We start from the raw sequence: 18,276 nt of genomic DNA, 5'->3' as shown, positions 1-18,276 counted from the left end.
TCGAGACATCGCCACCATGACTAATGATGAGTGAAAAAACTGCAAACACACCAAAACACACAAAACAAATATAAAAACTACAAATATGAAAATCCCTCGTAATTCATAAACAAACCATCAAAGACTCATTAACTCCTTCAAAAACGAAAGCACCAAAACACCAAGGAAACAACAGCCAATCCAAGAACAAACCCAATAAAACACTTCCCATAGCCAAAGAAACCAACATCCTAAGCAAGGAAGGAAGTGGTAACAACCTAAGAATGGACCTGAGCAAGAGCTCTACACATCTTCCAAAAGGGACACGAAAAAATCGTGTTTAGGATTAGTCGTTGCAGCCCATGGGGGTCGATAGATCCAAGAGGGAGATAGAGTCCTTGAAGAAGTCATATATGGAGGGAGGAATTTAAAGGGATCTGAGAAATTAAAAATAAAAAGAAAGGATGATAAAAGAGATGGAATGAAGAGGAAGATGGAAATTGGAAATTGAAAGGAGTATCAGGGGGGAGGGAAGGAGGGCTAGTGACCACCTCCCCCTTTGTTGCATTGAAAGGCTAAGAGAGAGAATTGGTGGTGATACGTGAGACTAATAAGAAGAAAATTAGGTCCCCAATTGGGTTTTCCATAAACTAATGGCTTTCTTAGGGCCTGTTTGATAATCATTTCAATTTTAGTTTTTAGTTTTAATTTTTTGTGCTAGAATATAGAGGAAAATTAGAGTGAGAGAGAGAGAGAGAGAGAGAGAGAGAGAGATGATGAGATGGGAGGATAAGAAAACAAAATCTTAAAAGTAAAAACAATTTAAAATATATTTCAATTTTTAGTTTTTGTTTTCACTTTTGTTACTCCTCCCTTAAATCCTCTCCTCTCATCTTCCCTCTCAATCTCATCTCTAATCTCATTCTCACTTCCATTCTCCCCATTTTTTCTCTATACTATAGTATAAAAAAATAATAAAAAAAAAATGAAATAGTTATTAAACGGGCTATTAAATATATTGAGAGAACAAGTCTCCTTGACCGTCAAACTCAAATGCACGCTTTGCCCAATGCATCCACCTTTGACAGCCAATTCTAAATTTGCAACTGTTTGATACAATTTTTTTCTTCTTCTTCAATTGTTTGTTAATTGCTAACTACCCATGATGGGTAGGACTATTGGATTAGAACTTAACTCAAGCTCCATAGATAACCAATTACTTTAATGTTCTGCTTAATTACAAGCCCACACTATTAAGCTCGGTCAATTATTTAATACAATTAATTCAACTATTTAATACAATTAATTACAAGCCCACACTAGTCGAAAAATTTGTATTCTAAAAATAAGAAAACATTTTTTACCCAAAAAAAAGGGATAAGAAAATATTTCTTTATAACAATGAATATGAAAATATGATTACAATATGAATATTAAGATTTCTCCACAATCAGATAATCAATCTACCTTTTGTCCACATGCAACACATGTGTATTAGTTTTCTTTTCTAATACAAGCGATCGAGAGAGGAATGTTTACACAAATATTCATTGAGTGCATAGGGTTTCGAACCTCTGCCCACATATATGAAATAAAAGTGGAAAAGCTCAACTGAACTATACCCCATTAACCAACGCATGTGTATTAGTTGTGGGGGTCTTTTTCTGCCGGAAGGCTTAGCTGGGCCGGATGGTCGCTAGTCTTGAATGAAGCCTTCAAGTCCCCGTTTCTGAGTTAGCGAGAACTAGGCCCAAAGCATCCCGAAGGGAAAGCAAGCCCTATGGGGTACTCTGTTATTCTTACAGCAGCTCCATATTTTTGACTGGCTTCAGGTTATACATGGAACAGATGGACAACAGCTTTGGATGGTGTACGCTACTGCTGGATGGTGTACGGCTTCTCTGGAAAGAGTTGAGGATGATGTGTTTTGGTTGTACAGAGATAGGCTTGGCATGAGAGTTTCCTTTGATGAGTTAAGATATTGAGCTTGGCATGAGAGGCTTGTGGCGTGGGAGCTAAGAATCCATAAGTTTAGCAGGAGAGAGTAACTTGCTTGAGAAATGAATGGTTATGGGAGTGTATTGTGGAATGATTGGATGGTGTTCAAGGCTTAGGGTGATATTATGGAAGAAAATGAGAATGGGGAGGTTAAGGCCTGGGTTTTGTGTGTTTATCTAGAGCACGGCAGTGCATGGTTTGCTGGGTTGTTTAGTGTGGCTAGAGCACGGCAGCGAAAGAAAGGTTACGGCAGCAAAGTGAAGGTTACGGTAGCAAAAGAATGGTTTGCTAATTTGCTAGAGTACGGCAGCAAAATGCCCACACAGCAGAACAAAGGCCCTGCGGCAAAACAAGGGTCCTGCAGCAAAACAAAAGGTCCTGCAAACCAAAGGTCCTGCAGCAAAACAAGAGGTCCTGCAGCAAACCAAAGGTCCTGCAGCAAAACAAGGGTCCTGCAGCAAAATGAAAGCATAGTTTGCTAGAGTACAGCAGCAAAATGGTTATTGTTTCTGGGTTTGGAATGGCTAAAGCTTGAAGTGTTTTTGGGTGAGCACGTAGCAAGAGTATGGCAGCAAGAATGGTTGTTGTTTCTGGGTTTGGAATGGCTAAAGCTCGAAGTGTTTTTGGGTGAGCACGCAGCAAGAGTATGGCAGCAAGAATGGTTGTTGTTTCTGGGCTTGGAATGGCTAAAACTCGAGTGTTTTTGGGTGTTTCCCTGTTGTGTCCTCCGCAGTGGATGCCTCTCCCCTCTTTCCGGTTGTGTTTCCTCTCCCTTTTATAGGCTTTGGGAGTTCACTTCTCTATGCACGCATGCTACTCCGACATCGAGGTGGTCGCGCATGCTATTCCGGCTATGCACCCTTGTCTCCCAATTGAGATGACAAGGCTTCTTTATTCTATGTAGGTGCCGGGTGGTTGGTTTTTGGGAGAGAGGATAAGGTTTAGGTGTCGTATGGTTGGTTTAGTGTCGTATGGGAGAGGTGTTGCACATATGGGTAGGTGTTGGGGGAAGCGACCGGTCGCAAGGGATGAGCGACCGGTCGTTTTGAAGCAGATTAGAAGAAGCTGGAAATCGAGACCAGCGACCGGTCGTAAGGTGCAAGCGACCGGTCGCTGCAGCTGTGTTGTTTTGGAATTTCGATTCTGTGCAAAAGCGACCGGTCGCCCAGTCCTGGCGACCGGTCGCACAGAACGTGCTGGTGCTGGGCTTTTCTTTCTCTCTGCTTACCCATTTAGTGGGCTCAAGAAAATGGGCTTGGATTTTGGGGCTCCCAAGCAGCCCAAAACCTGCATTCTCTTAAACCTTTAATGGGCCTCATGGATCCTTGTAACCATCCACACCGCAACCCGCTCAGCAAGCCCCAGGCACGTATGTGGCTTGGGCCCACTTAAGCTTGTTGCGTAATTTGACGCTAAAAGGGAGTTGCTTGGCATCGCGTGTTATTGCGTGCTTACACTTGGGCTATGTTATATTGCGGTGGCTTGGGCTTTACGTTAGATAATGCTTGACAGTGCAGCGGGCTTGGTAGGCTTGGGCTTGTGAAGCCTTGTAATTCTTACAAGTTTGCATGTGAAAGTGGTAAACCCGTACCACCACCTCCCCACGTGCCAAATTTTAGCCTTGCTTGGCATGGCATGTGTGCATCAGCTAGGCCATTTTTATAGCATGATAACGATTGGGCTTTAAAATATGCATGGGCCTGTCCTATGATTTTTTGGGCCTCAACATTAGTTAACTATATCTCTAAGTTCTCATATGTTAGTGTGCAGTGAAAGATTTTAAAATTAATGTTCCAGTTTGTGAGATCATAAATGGATTTCATTGAACTCATTTAATCTCAAAATTCCAAGTTATATGTTCGGGTATGTGTAGTTGAATTTGTTAGGACATTGTTAGGGTATTTACATTTATGCAAAGGAAGTAATGTATGATATAATTATATCCCTACAACTCAAAATAAATTGTTAATGAACGAAAAACTCAAACGATAATATATCATTATGCAAAATACTACCCTCAATAACAAGCATAAACACAATTAATCAATAGCAAGGACAACACAGAAACGAAGTGCTCGCACCTCAAGAGTTTGATCTATAACACCTCAAAAGACAACAAAAGGATAGAGAAGTATGATCTAATATCACCTACAATAATAGTGTTATTTGAGAGCATTTTCTAAGAAAATACCTTATAATAGGATTGTTATGGAGTGTCTATCTCAACCAACTAAAATTTGAATTTCTCATTTTAAACGATCCCATTGAAGTTGATCATGTTTTGACATCAACATGTTTCTGGAGGACTATGATATTGTAACTAGTAGCTTTTATGGTAATTAGGTGCCTATATTTTAATTTTTTTTTAATTAATAATTATTGGATCATTGAAATCAAAACTTACTTAACAAAGTCGATGAGGTCTAGCCTAATATAAAAGGGTCTTGACATACAAATCAGTGATCTCAAGTAAGAAGCTATTTTGAAATCTGAAATACATTAAAAGCTAGATCCCTTTTGGATCTGAATACCATATAAGTGAAAATAAACTCTAGTAAGTAGGCGTGGGCACGGTCTGGATTGGTTCGGTTTTACTCTCAAACCACAGCTGAACCAATAAGAAAATAACGGTCCGGTTTGGTTCGGATTAGCCTAAAACCATAATGAAAACCGAACCAATCCAAACCACTTGTAATCGGTTTGGTTCGGATTGGTTCGGCCGGTTTGTGCCTAACACAAAACCATGCATTTTTCAACCTGCTCTTACATTATAATGCTAACATTTTGCCATTATATCATTCCATTCCATCAAAGACTAACACAACAATATTCCATTAATCAAAAGCTGTCCAATTTCTAGCATGCATCTAAGTTCACAATTTCCATCAAAACAAACATTCTAAAGTTCATAAGAAATGAATACATGATAAAACTAAGAAATGAAAAGCTGCCCAAAATTAGTTCATAATGAAAGGCTGCCCAGTTTCAAGTTTTCAGCATCAATTTCCAGTTTCCAGTTTCCAGTTTTCCAGCATGTTCCCCATACTGCACATAAAAGAGTTTCAATCAACACAAATTTTAGGATACAAGATTAACCAAATAAGAAATGAATAAGAAAATTACCATAACTGCAAGGTTGTGCATCAATAGAGAATCAATCAGTGAAAACGTGCACAGGCGCATTAGCATTTGATCTCCGCATTTCTATATAAGAAATATACATAATGATATATTTAGCTTCAACACAATAAAACTCACACATTATAAGCAATGAATTGAGACAAATAGATATACCTGACTCAATGGTTTCATAAAACTCCATCTCCTCAATGGTGGGCTCAACTTTTAAAGAAATTGAAGTGGACTTCAACCAATTTTGTGTACAAATTAAAGCCTCAACCATAGTAGGACTCAAGGAACTACGAAATGAGTTAATTGTTCTCCCTCCCGTGCTAAAAGTAGATTCTGAAGCAACCGTAGAGACTGGAATTGCAAGCACATCTCTTGCAATGGCCGCTAAAACTGGATATTTAGAAGCATTTACCCTCCACCAATTTAAAATATCAAACTGTTCAATATCTTGTTCTGCAGCATCCGACAAATATCTATCTATCTCATGAGATAAAACCACTGCCTCTTTATCTTCTTGTCTCTTTTTCCACTTTTCCTTCATAGCCTTTTTCCTATCACCTCCAAAGCTTGAGGAGCTAGAACTATCAGTCACTATGACGCTGCCAATACTTGAGGATGTAGTAGAACTACTAAAACTTTGATTCGGTTTACTAACGAAACCTGCTTCGTACAACCCATAAAGTTTAAACAAAAGATCTCTCACACCAGCTGTCTTCTCGGCCACATAAGCATCATTTTCCACATACAAATCAGCAATATGCATTGATAAATTGTCCAATTTATACCTAGGATCAATCACAACAGCTATCAACAAGAATTGGTTCACACTATCAAGTGATCCCCAATACTTGTCATATTTCAGTTTCATATTTTGAGCCATATCAGATAGAAGAGGATTGCCTACTACACTCAATTCAGCCAATTCACAATCAATGGCAAATAAGTCATGAAAAGTAGTATGGGCTGTGGCATGCAAAGTGGCACTACATCTCAAAGTAAAGTCATAAAAACTTTTTAAAAACTTGACAAAGACAACAGCATTTGCCCAATCCTCCTCAACTGGTGGAATATTCCCTCTACCAAAGTAGCTTTTAAAATGTCCATCCTCATCTTCCAACCTTTTAAAAGCCTTTTTAAATTTCAAAACAGCCTCTAACATCATGTAGGTGGAATTCCACCTAGTTGGCACATCCAAGACAACCAAGCCTTTACAATCAATCTTATCTTTTTCAATGCAAGATTTAAAAGTTTCTAATCTTTGGGGGGAAGATCTTACATACATGACAGCATCACGAATACTCTTAACAGAGAAATGTAACTCTTTCAAACCATCGGTTACAATGAGATTTACAATATGAGCACAACATCTCATATGTAAATGGACACCATCTAACAACAAACCTTCATTCGGCCAATCTTTCATCTTACTTTGCAAATAAGATACAGCTTTATCATTTGCAGATGCATTATCTAAGGTAATTGTAAGTACCCTCTCTATACCCCAATCAATCAAACACTTCTCAATAAGTCTGCCAATTGTCCTACCCTTGTGATTTTGAATTACACAGAAATTCAACACACGCTTATGCAACATCCAATCAACATCTAGGAAATGTGCAGTGAGAACCATATAGTTTACATTTTGGACAGAAGTCCATGTGTCAGTAGTAAGACAGACTCTATGTGCAGCTAACTTTGCTTTCAAAAGCTGCTTTTCATCATAGTAAAGTGCAAGCAAATCTCTAGCAAGTGTTCTACGAGATGGCGGTATAAACCTAGGGCATGCAACGCTACAAAAGTGACGAAACCCTTCTCCATCTACGAAACTAAATGGCAACTCATCAATAATAACCATCCTAAGACATGCTTTCCTAGATTCTTCCTTATTAAATCCCGCTGCCCCAAGAGCGGTAATACTTCCAGATTGGTCCTTGGCAAAAGTTAGGACCTTTTGGTTTGAACCAGGCACCCTATATGGGTATTTTTTGCATAAATTGGTAATATGAGTTCTCAAACTTGATGTCCCACAAGTTGCTGGATCATATTTATAGTCAGCAGTTTTGCAATACTTGCATCTAACCCTAATAGGTTCAGAAGTATTACCAGTTTGATATTGTTCAAAGTGATTCCATACCTCACTTGGTTTCCTAATCGGTTTTCTCTTTTTTTGGGAAGGTAACGGTGGAAGTTGATCAGCTGCACTAGTCTGCTCTTGAGAGGTCACAACCGCTGGTGTAGATTCAGTCATAGGTGGTGGCTGATTAGAAGCAAAACCTTCTTCCACCCCCTGGTTTACCTCCATCTATATAATCAAACAAATTGCACATTAAATAAATTGCACATTAATCAGAAAAATTGCACATTAATCAGACAAATTAAACCCTATCATCATATTAAATAAATTGCACCACATCATGAACATTAAATAAATTAGAAGAACTCACCATCATTGGTATTGAGTGTGAGTTAGCTTCATCCCTCGTTGGTATTGAGTTAGCTTCATCCATCAATCAGTGAAAATGTGCACACGTGCATTAGCATTTGATCTCCGCATTTCTATATAAGAAATATACATAATGATATATTTAGCATAAAACCTTACAATCATCAATGTATACCATTTCCAAGTAAAAGACGTTGAGAAAGAAAACATAGAAGTTAATTATAAAATAAATTGAAAAGCACATTCAGTAACAGATGTCAATGTATACCATTTCCAAGTAAAAGACGTTGAGAAAGAAAACATATTAGTTAATGACAAAATAAATTGAAAAGCACATTCAGTAACAGATGTCAAAAATCGAATGATCACATTGGACTAGTACTTTCTCAACCTCTATTTTTCCTTATTTCAACAATCTTCTGAACAATAACATAAACCAATCATAATCTCCATCAGAAAAAGCACATTGATTCATCTAAAATGAAACGTTGAGACCCAATCCATCTAAAATTCAAAATCCGATCTTACAACTACATTGATTCATATCCACACCACTATGACTAGCCACCACAAGCATAACTCAAAATGCCAGCCAAATCAACAAAACCCAAGAAACAAAACACCAGCTACTGTCCCTTAATCTCAGACTGTGAGTATGAATATACCCAAGTGGGATTTTCAATAAAAATGTCATCTTTCATGCTTCATTATTGAAAAACAAGCTATATTTCATCAAAGAAAATATAATTACACTTCCGCAATACCAAAGAAATTAATCAAACGAAAACAAAACGATTGGAGAGAGAGATACCTGGAGGTATTGTTATCAGGGTTGTGGCTGATAACAACAGCGTAGTCACCAGAAGCCCTAGCAAGGGTGTGCGACGATGGTGGCTTCTCAGATTCTCTAAGGTTCAAATGGGGGTTGTGTGAGGCTGTGTAAGGAAGAAGGGTTTGGCTGCGATGGATGAGATCTCTGAATGAGAATGAAGTCCGAAAATAAGTGGTTTGAAGTCCACTTCAGTGCGGCTGGGTGTACAATAATACTTCTACTTAGCCACTCAACTATTGACACATGTAAATTAATATATATATATAATTAATTAATATTTACACGGTTCGGTTCGGATTAGCACAGTTTTTCAAAATTTAAAACTGAAGCTGAACCAAACCACTCCGGTTTGGTTCGGATTTTAAAACTGTTGACTTTTTTAAAGTCAAAACCAAACCAAACTGGAAAATACGGTTTGGTTCGGCCGGTTTGGTCGGATCGGCCGGATTGATGCCCACCCCTACTAGTAAGAACATTCATATGGAAATGACTAAACCAAATATAAGAGTTGTTATAACTGTGTCCTTTAACTGGTCAACAACCATGTTAGCCTCTCTATAAATATGAGCGATAGTCACTTGCCAAATGTCTTTTGCAATTGATAGTAAATTTCATGGTGGATTGGCTCGTTTTGTAATGATATGTATAAATTTTTTAAAATCTCCCTCAATTTCCACCTTCAAAATCTTCAAACGATTAGGCCACAACAAAGCTTGCTTGAAAGCTATTGCCTCAACTTGTAAGACCCAGTGGACATGATCACGCAATAACTGGTTTAACTTCTCCATTTCTAATAACAAAACATACAGCATAATTTCCATTAGCTAAAACAGAACCATCAAAATAAATTTTATAAGCATAATTTTTAAAGTCCAACAAAAATCTTTATTTCAAACCTTACCATATTCTTATCATATTTGATTTAATTATTGATTTTGATACAATAATAAATCATTTGATTAAAAAAAAAAAATTTCAGAATTTTTTTTTGCTTTTATGTTCTATAATAAAAACCAAATATTAGTATTAGCAAATTATTTTTTTGAAACATAAGGAAATTATATTAGCAAATATATCATATTTGCAAATATTAGCAAATTATAAAATATGGTAATTAACGCAAAAACAAAAGGCAAAAGATTGGACAGGTCTCGTAAGCGTGTAAAATTGTATTAGTTTGACATTTCAATGGTCTTTGTTTCTCTCTCTCTGAAAATATTCTTATTCTAGTCTTCTTTCTTCTAGAGAAAAGAGAGAGAGAGGGTCGCCGGCCAGCCACCTTGTAGAGAGGGAAAGAAAGGAGGCACTTTCTTCCAAACCCTCTCTCTAAAAAAGTCAATACAATCCAAATCTTCAAAAGCTCAAAACCCACCCACCCCTGTTTACGCCAATACCAATTTACACAGAAAATCAACCAAAAAGAAACACAACCCCTTACCCAATTCTCCATCTGTTCGTCTCTTTGATCATATACATACCCAATCCTTCATTTCTTTCTTACAGGTCGAGTGGGGTTTTTTTTTATAAAAATTTTAAAATTTTAAAAACAAAAAACTTTAAAATCTTTGCTGGGGAAGACAGGGTTTGTCTCTGATGAGTTCCAATACGGCGCCGTCTAGCTCGGGAGGCGCCGGATCTGCCGATCCAACATCTACCAGGAGGCATTCCAAGCGACCCAAATGTAATTTCCTCCCAAAGCCCTCAGCTTTTGTTTTCTTTTAAGGTTTTGAGTTCTTCTCAAGAATACCCAGATGATACTTTGTGGATATTTGCCTGTGGGTTTGCCAGTTTCGCTTTCCAGTTATCTGATTTACATGTTTTTTGTTTCTAATTTAATATTTTTATTCTTTAAATTTCTTTCTGTTTCTCGTATATGTTCCTGTCTGATATTTATTTGCTGAGTTAGTTTCATAAGATTTCAGAAGTCAATGATGTACCTGAGATAGTTCATTAAATTTGTGAGAGCAAATCTGAAAACCAGGCTGTGTTCATGAAAGGGGCTTGTAGCTCATGTGATTAAAAGCATTTACCCCTACACTACACCGGAGGTCCTAGGTTAAATACCTCCTTCCCCCAGTATTGTTTGTATCAAAAGTCTGAAAACTAGGCTGTGTTCATTAATTCGAAAGCAAAATTAAGAAGACTCAGTTAAACATCGAAACAAATAACTCTTCTGATTTTATAATTTTTTATTTTATTTTTAATATTTAGAGGCATTAAAGCTTGTATGCATAAAATATCAGGTGGCCTAACATAGATAATGAATACTTAGGAATCCATACCATTCCAATTACTTTGACTTTAATCAAATTTGTAAGGCATGGTAACTAGTGTTGGAAATCTTTTTGTAATTCAATTGTGGGATGAAAGTCTTGTGATGGTAATCTAAGGGTATCAAACATTGGAGAATTAGGATGCGGTCCGGTGTACTAACATTTGGCAAAATAGACGGGCGTGCCACACACTTAATGCTTTCAGCCAATTTGTGAAATCTGGGTCCGCCTAAAGCTGACATACTGATATGTACAAGACGTTTTCCCATTATTTTTCCTGTTTATCACTTGATACGGTGTAGCTGGGCATTGAAAAGCCAACTTCATGCCTTCAAACTGTAATTCACATGTTGCTCAGTAGCCTTTCTATCAATCATAAACTAAAGAGATTATAAAATTTGATCTTTTCAGATTCAAGATTTACTCAGCAGGAACTTCCAGCGTGCAAGCCAATTCTTACGCCACGATGGGTACATTTTATACTATTGTTCCTGATATCCCCTTAGCTACGGTATCCGCATACCTGTTAAAATTTAAATTGAGCTATGGCCTTATCTCTTTATGTGTGTACACGCTTGTGCTTGCAGGTGATCTCAGCATTCATGCTTGTAAGCATTGTCTTCATTCCCATCGGAGTTGTTTCCCTCTTTGCTTCTCGAGATGTATGGCTAAATGAAACCCAATTCTATGCATAATTTGTTTATTCTTTTCTAGTTCTACATGCAGTTGATCAGGAAAATGTTTCTATCAGGTTGTTGAAATTATTGATCGGTACGAAACTGATTGCATACCATTGCCCTTTAGAAGCGATAAGGTCGGGTACATACAACGCGTCGGAGATAAAAAATGCAACAGAACTCTGAAGGTAAGGTTCTCCTTCCCCCTCCCCCCTTCCTTTATAATTATCATCAAGGGACTGTAATTGGTGGGTAATCATTGTTGAGCTACCAAGACATCTCTAGAAACTATGCAGTATTATTTGCATTTAGATAATTTTTTTTATTAGCACTGGAAACTCAATTCCCATATTTGCTGATGGATATTTTTTTCCCTCGTGAAGGTAACTAAGAATATGAAGAAGCCTATATTTGTATATTACCAGCTGGATAATTTCTACCAGAACCATCGCAGGTATGTCTACTGCTTAGCCATAACCCTCCGTTTATATTTAATATGGTTGATGCAATAATATTTATGTGGAAAATCAATGAAAGGGGTGGTTGAATTAAATGCATCGCCAACTTTTATCATAGTTTTATAGGGACCTTGATATTCATGGGCCATATATGAGCAGGACGGTGGGTAGAGCAGGGTCCATGGAAGCTCTTGTAGCAGTTAATGACTTATAGTCAAGAGTACCACCCATTTGTTTCATGGGTAATTCTGGGACATGTTTTATTTTTATTTTTTATAGTTGTACAGTCTAGTGAAGATGTTGGGTCCTTTATATAGGACCTTAAGTCAGGAACTTGGTCTCCTACAAAATAGAATAAAAACTTAGTCAGTTACAAGTCTTATTAAAAGCGTGTTCCTAATAGGAAAAACTGAAAGTGTATGTAAATGAATGTGAATAGCACCCACTTGTTTCATAGGTAATTCTGGGACCTTTTATTTTTATGGTTGTTGTGCAGTCTAGTGAAGATATTGGGTTCTTTATATAGGACCTTAAGTCAGGTACTTGGTCTCCTACAAAATAGAATAAAAACTTAGTCAGTTACAAGTCTTATTTAAAACCTGTTCCTGATAGGAAAAAACTGAAGGTGGTATGTAAATGAGTGTGAATTTGCAGACTTATGGATTGGAATAATTTGGCTAATAAAAAATGAGTATCTGGTTTAAGGCATGTGCATTCTGTGAATAATTGTTCATGTAATTCAAGCTTCTGCTGCCAGCAAAGCCTAGGGTCTCTCTCATTCTTGATTAATTTCACTCTGCAACTACAATGGATGTTTCCTGGTAGAAAGTTGATACAATTAGCTTTGTGTGGAAATATATATTATCAAGTATGAGATCTTCATTTGGCAAAAAGAAAATATCTGGTCTGACTGTGGCTTTCTACATTTCAGGTATGTTAAAAGCCGAAGCGATCAACAGTTGAGAGATCCAAAGTCTGAAAATGAAGTGGATGCTTGTAAGCCTGAAGATAAGGCAGGTGGTCAACCTGTTGTGCCTTGTGGTCTCATAGCTTGGAGTTTGTTCAACGACACCTATAGTTTTTCACACAAGAAGCAGCAATCGACGGAGCCATTGACGGTGAACAAGAAGGATATCTCATGGAAGAGTGATAGGGATCACAAGTTTGGCAAAAAAGTCTTTCCAAAGAACTTTCAGAATGGAACTCTTCAAGGTGGTGCGACTCTCAATGCATCCAAACCAGTAAGCAATTTGCCACTTCTCATCTCTAGTTTTGAAGTGTTACTATTGCTCTTATGCATCTTTGAAGACTCTGAACCCCAATAAAGTGTTTTTTTTACTGTGTCAGAAATAAGGAAAAATGTCTTGTATGACATGGAAGGATATTGTTTTGCTGAAGATGTATTATTTTAATGGTAAAAAAGGAAAGTGGTTAACCAGGTCAATATGTTTTGTTGAACAGTTAAGTGAGCAAGAGGACCTTATTGTTTGGATGAGAACTGCTGCACTGCCAACATTTAGAAAGTTGTATGGGAAGATTGAGGTGGATCTGGAAGCAGGTGATGAATTACACGTGACGTTGGACAACAATTACAACACATACAGTTTTAATGGAAAAAAGAAGCTTGTGCTTTCTACCACTAGTTGGATTGGTGGCAGGAATGACTTCCTTGGCATTGCTTATCTTACTGTTGGTGGATTGTGCTTCTTTCTGGCCATGGCTTTCACAGTTGTATATCTTGTTAAGCCAAGGTAAAATCCTAAACCAAATATGCCATTCCTATTTTTATCATGCAGGGAATATAAATTCTGTCAACAGTTACCTTATATGAACTCCTCCATTTTGTGGCATTATATTTTGTATGCTTGTGTGATCAGTCTTTCAGCACGCATAATAAGAACCAGCAATCGAAAGTGTGTAGATTAGTTCATGCCCAACTAGCTGTTAGGGTAGGCTAGATGGGATTGGTCAAAACACAGAGATGTGTCCTTTCTGGTCATTGCCCATTTGTCACTAAAGTAACACTCTTTGTTAGCAGGGCAGTGGAAGATATTTATTATTGGACCACTTTTCCCATGCACCTCAAGTTCATTCTTCTTTTATTTTATGGCTGGTGCTCTGTTACTAGGGCCGGCCTTTACTTCTCATAACTTGATATTACCTTTTTTTAAAAATCTGGGTCTGAATAACTTGATATTACTAGATCATGATTTTTTATAGGAAACAAAATAATGTTCTTATGACCCTTTCTTTTCGTTCAGGCAACTTGGAGATCCATCTTATCTGTCATGGAACAGAAATCCAGGAGGGCACTAAGGCGTTTTAAACTGCTCATGACAATTGCTTCACTCAAGCGTTCCCTATTGGCCGATTTTAATTATATGTATATTAATGTTTTCAATGTGAGCAGTACATATGACTTTGAGAAGCATTTCGGTCATTTGGAGTTTTCTTTTATTTTTTTCCCATTCTCTTTTGAGAGCATGACATTATGAACTTTCATGTATAATTCCAGAAATAGTATTGAATACATCTAAAGTTATTTCCATTGATCGATCGCTTTGTTTAAGATCTACTAAAAAAATATGATTGGTTTTTTTGCGTGTGTTCCCATGTGATTGTCATCTTCAAAGCACTCTCAGAAGGATGTTTGAAAGGTATTTGCCTTCAGGGTAGGATGGATCAATAGGATGATCACAAGCTGCTCCAGCCTCCCGCAGAATGGTTATTTTTCTCCCTGCTGCTGAAGCTGCACCCTGATTAAACAAATAAAAATTAAAAGATAAGTTGAGAAAGATGAAGAGATGCTTATAAAATTAAATAGAATTGCACGACGCTCATTTTGTAACAGCAGATAATTACAACCAAATTTCAGGGATAAAGTGATTATGTTATGGCTGATTATTTGCCTGTTTTTGTTATAATTAGTATAAACCATTTGAAAATCTACTCATTTTGGCCAAAAACAATTTTGAGAGAAAAACCAGAATTGGCCTGAATCTGGAAAGTTCGATGAACCTGAATGAGTAATCTTCTTTACATATACGAGGCTACTTTACACTATGCAATGAGTGATCCTTTCTTTACATATAATTTAATGACATATGACATCTTACACTGTCAGTATGTCATTTTTCCTATCAATTTTAGTCTGATGAGAATTTAATGGCGTCAAACATTTTGAGAAGGTGGTTATCTTTATAAAATAAGAAATCTTTAGAATTTCACTAGTCAGGTACTGCACACCAACAGAGTACAACTTGCCTGAAGAAGGCGCAAGAACATCCCACTTTGCGTCATAGCTCCTGAACACGAACAAGTCATGAGAAGACCACCTCTCTTCGTCAGTTGCATTGCTAATGAATTTAGATTTCTATACATGCCTGATGCGTTTTGTAAAGCCTGGATTCAATAACGACCCAATAAGAAGCAGAAAAATTCACAAAAGAATCACTTACAGACAGGCAGAGGAAGAAGAAGTAATAGATGGGGAACAAGCAATGCACTCATATTTCTACTGAAAAGTGATTTTGATCATGAAACAAATGCATTTAACTGATAGTACCTTCTTTCGTGGAGCTAGTTTTGGAGGATCTAAAATGACAATATCCCATGATTCATTCCTAGAAAGAGCACCCTTCATAAACTCACTTGCATCTTCTCTCAAAAATGTTATTCTTCCTGGATCCATGTTGTTAAGGACAATATTTTCTTTAGCTAGCTCAACTGCAGGCAATGATGAATCGACACCTGATGCAATACAGGAATAATTAGAAAATCATCTAGCTTTGAACATGCAATCTCAAGATGTCTTGTCCAGATGAATTTATAGCATCCAATTCTAGATGCCCTTTTGGAATATTTTTTTTCAGAGAAGTTAATGTATCTCAAATGAAAAATTCTCAGCTTTCGTAGCCTCCTAAAATGAGTATAATGCTACTATAATGCTAACTCCATCACCTCATGGTGGTTATTAGTTGATCACTGATACCATATGTATATTGACATGCTATGAACAGGATGGCCAAAACCAAAGTGGTACAAAAGCAAGCCTCCATTCCTAACTCAGTAACTGGCCAGTTTCAATGAAGTTCTTATAAAAAGAAAGGTTCTAACTTCAAAATAAATCATCCGAATACAGTAAAACTTTATTCATACCAATGACATTCACAGCACCCCCTCGTGCAGCATTTAGAGCAAAACCACCACTGTAGCAAAACATATCAAGAACTCTCTGACCATCTGAAATTGTTGATATAAATTGACGGTTTTCACGCTGATCGGCATAAAACCCTGTCTTTTGTCCCTCAAGTGAAATGGCATAAAAAATCCCATTTTCCGTAACCTAAGTAATTTCAAAATGAAATTAAATATTCACATTTAAGAGATCTCATAACTGGTTAAAATGTGCAAAATGTAATATTTTGTGGGATATACCTTTGTTCTTTGAGGACAAATAGATGGATCCCTTTCCTTGTAATTTGACGCATCCAATCCTTCTTCTTTTAAAACTTCCGAAGAGGGTCTCCAGTTTATATAATTAATTTCATCAATTCTACCAACACAAGCCTCTACTTCTGGTTTGTACTTCTCAACCCAAGCAGCAGATGATGCTATTACTGCCACATCTCCAAATACATCAACTATTAGTCCCGACAATCTGTGGTAAAAAGGTGACATGAATTTGTAAATTAGTGACACAGATAATTCTATGTAATAAAGAAAAAGGTGAAAATCAAGACCAAAAAGCTATGGAGCCCCAAATAACAATTTAGTGTTACCACTAAAAACTAAACATTTCAGATCAAATTATATATATTCCACATATTTCATTTACACTAATTCAATTTCAAACTTAACGAGTTTCCTATCAAAATACAACCTTAAGAAGTTGCTCTCAATCCCTATATGCATACAAAATAACATCCAAACATGTTCAACTCCTGGAGGAGCTTAATTATTACTGGTATGTCAAATAATTAGCTTAATGAGTGTGTCTTTAGTTCTGAAGTGCCAGATATGGACTTTCTAACAAAAGACAAGGGGAGAATCATTATCTCATACTAAACTAGCAATGACTTCTAGAGATATTATGGGTGCAATTCTCTGTAAATATACTATAAAAAATCTCAATAGACTAAGGTCAAGTACCTGTCTCCTTCACTATTGACAAGACGGAATGCATTTGTACTAGCTGATGGAAGCCCCAAACTCTTACGTAGATCTATAGCTTCATGAATTCTTGTCTCAAGTAGTTTCTCCATGTTCAATGCACATGACAAATCCCTGTTTTATAAAGGTTAACAATTTAAACATCCATGTGAAGGTGATGATAAATCAGAACTAGAAAGGCCTCATATGAGTAGTACCTCGTTGCTTCCTCTTCCAGCTGCATCAGCCGAACACAGAACATGGAGACGGAATTATACATGCCCCAGCCTATTGGTTTTTCTGCCCCATCAGCTACCAGCACAATGTCTCCAGTCCTAGGTGGTGGTCTACCAATTATTCTATCAACTGCTCCACTGTAAACCATTGGGCTTCCATCCTTGAATAATTGTGTCTTCCCCTTTTTCAAGACGACCCTCGCAACACCTACCAAGGCCAGACCAAGTACCATGATGTTTAAGAAATTTTTAAAAAAATTATTCGATGGATTGAAAGCTCATCAAGAAAAGCAGGCATTTCTAGCATCAAAATAAGCTTAAGGGAACAAAAAATAAAAACCTTTCTTTTGGATGATAGGAATTTTTTTAATTTAAGTTGACATGACAATCTGGAATTAGGTTATTTCTAGCAAGATGCAGCATGTAGGAAGATACATGTCGCATTTAGAAAGAGAAAACAAATGACTGGGAAAAAAAACTAAACGGATCATCCACTATCAGGTATATATATGTAAATGGTTTTGAGCTTGACCAAGACATAATTACAATGAGCGCAAGCATACTGCTGAGTCTCACACAAGTTACAAAAAATCAATGACTTTCTTCTTGCATATTATTTCTCCTTGCCCGTGGTGGACCATCTGGCCAACATACAATATACACCCAATCCAGTTATACTTTAAATTGGTAGCTCTGTTTCGATTAAGAAAACAAATTAAACAGACCCAATAGCCAAAATCTTCATAATTCACATTCAAACAAACACATGGAATGATGGTTTTAGAGATACCATATGCTCAAAAAAGCCCCTATATAATCAAAAATAAGACAAGAAAAAAAAAACTTAACACAAAAAAGAGAGGAAGGGAGAGAGAGAGAGAGACAGAGATAGATAGAAAAGGACATACCTTTGGGGTGAGCAGAGGCAAGTTCTTGAAGGGTAGTGGTGCATGGTAAAGAAGTAGCAGACAGAGACTTTACCAGGCGGGCTGGAAGATGCTGCATATTTTTTGAGCTGAGACAACAGTGTCAAAGTAGATTTATCACTACCCTTTCCATGAGCAAACGATACCCGGTTAAAATCAACATGGGTCGGA

The 18,276-nt window shown here is 37.1% G+C and overlaps 2 protein-coding genes across 2 annotated transcripts; one reads left to right on the top strand and one right to left on the bottom strand.

The window, feature by feature from the left end:
• The first annotated feature begins 9,582 nt into the window (after positions 1-9,582).
• On the top strand, positions 9,583-14,342 carry LOC110770545 (ALA-interacting subunit 3-like). The gene is made up of 8 exons (XM_021974694.2): positions 9,583-10,065; positions 11,069-11,127; positions 11,245-11,319; positions 11,409-11,522; positions 11,718-11,788; positions 12,724-13,033; positions 13,254-13,543; positions 14,054-14,342. Exons 1-8 carry the CDS (start codon positions 9,978-9,980, stop codon positions 14,106-14,108), a joined length of 1,062 nt encoding a protein of 353 aa, XP_021830386.2. The 5' UTR covers positions 9,583-9,977; the 3' UTR covers positions 14,109-14,342.
• Positions 14,282-18,243, bottom strand: LOC110770544 (S-adenosyl-L-methionine-dependent methyltransferases superfamily protein). Its single transcript, XM_088251357.1, has 8 exons — positions 18,088-18,243; positions 17,162-17,387; positions 16,944-17,078; positions 16,230-16,452; positions 15,951-16,137; positions 15,358-15,542; positions 15,057-15,194; positions 14,282-14,548 (listed from the first exon to the last, which is right to left on the bottom strand). The coding sequence occupies exons 1-8, from the start codon at positions 18,182-18,184 to the stop codon at positions 14,420-14,422; spliced, it is 1,320 nt and encodes a 439-aa protein (XP_088107483.1). The 5' UTR covers positions 18,185-18,243; the 3' UTR covers positions 14,282-14,419.
• Between the last annotated feature and the right edge of the window lie 33 nt (positions 18,244-18,276).

The sequence above is a fragment of the Prunus avium genome, chromosome 4, assembly GCF_965620075.1.
Source record: "Prunus avium chromosome 4, drPruAviu1.hap1.1, whole genome shotgun sequence".
NCBI lineage: Eukaryota > Viridiplantae > Streptophyta > Magnoliopsida > Rosales > Rosaceae > Prunus > Prunus avium.
This window is presented reverse-complemented; position numbering and strand designations above follow the sequence as displayed.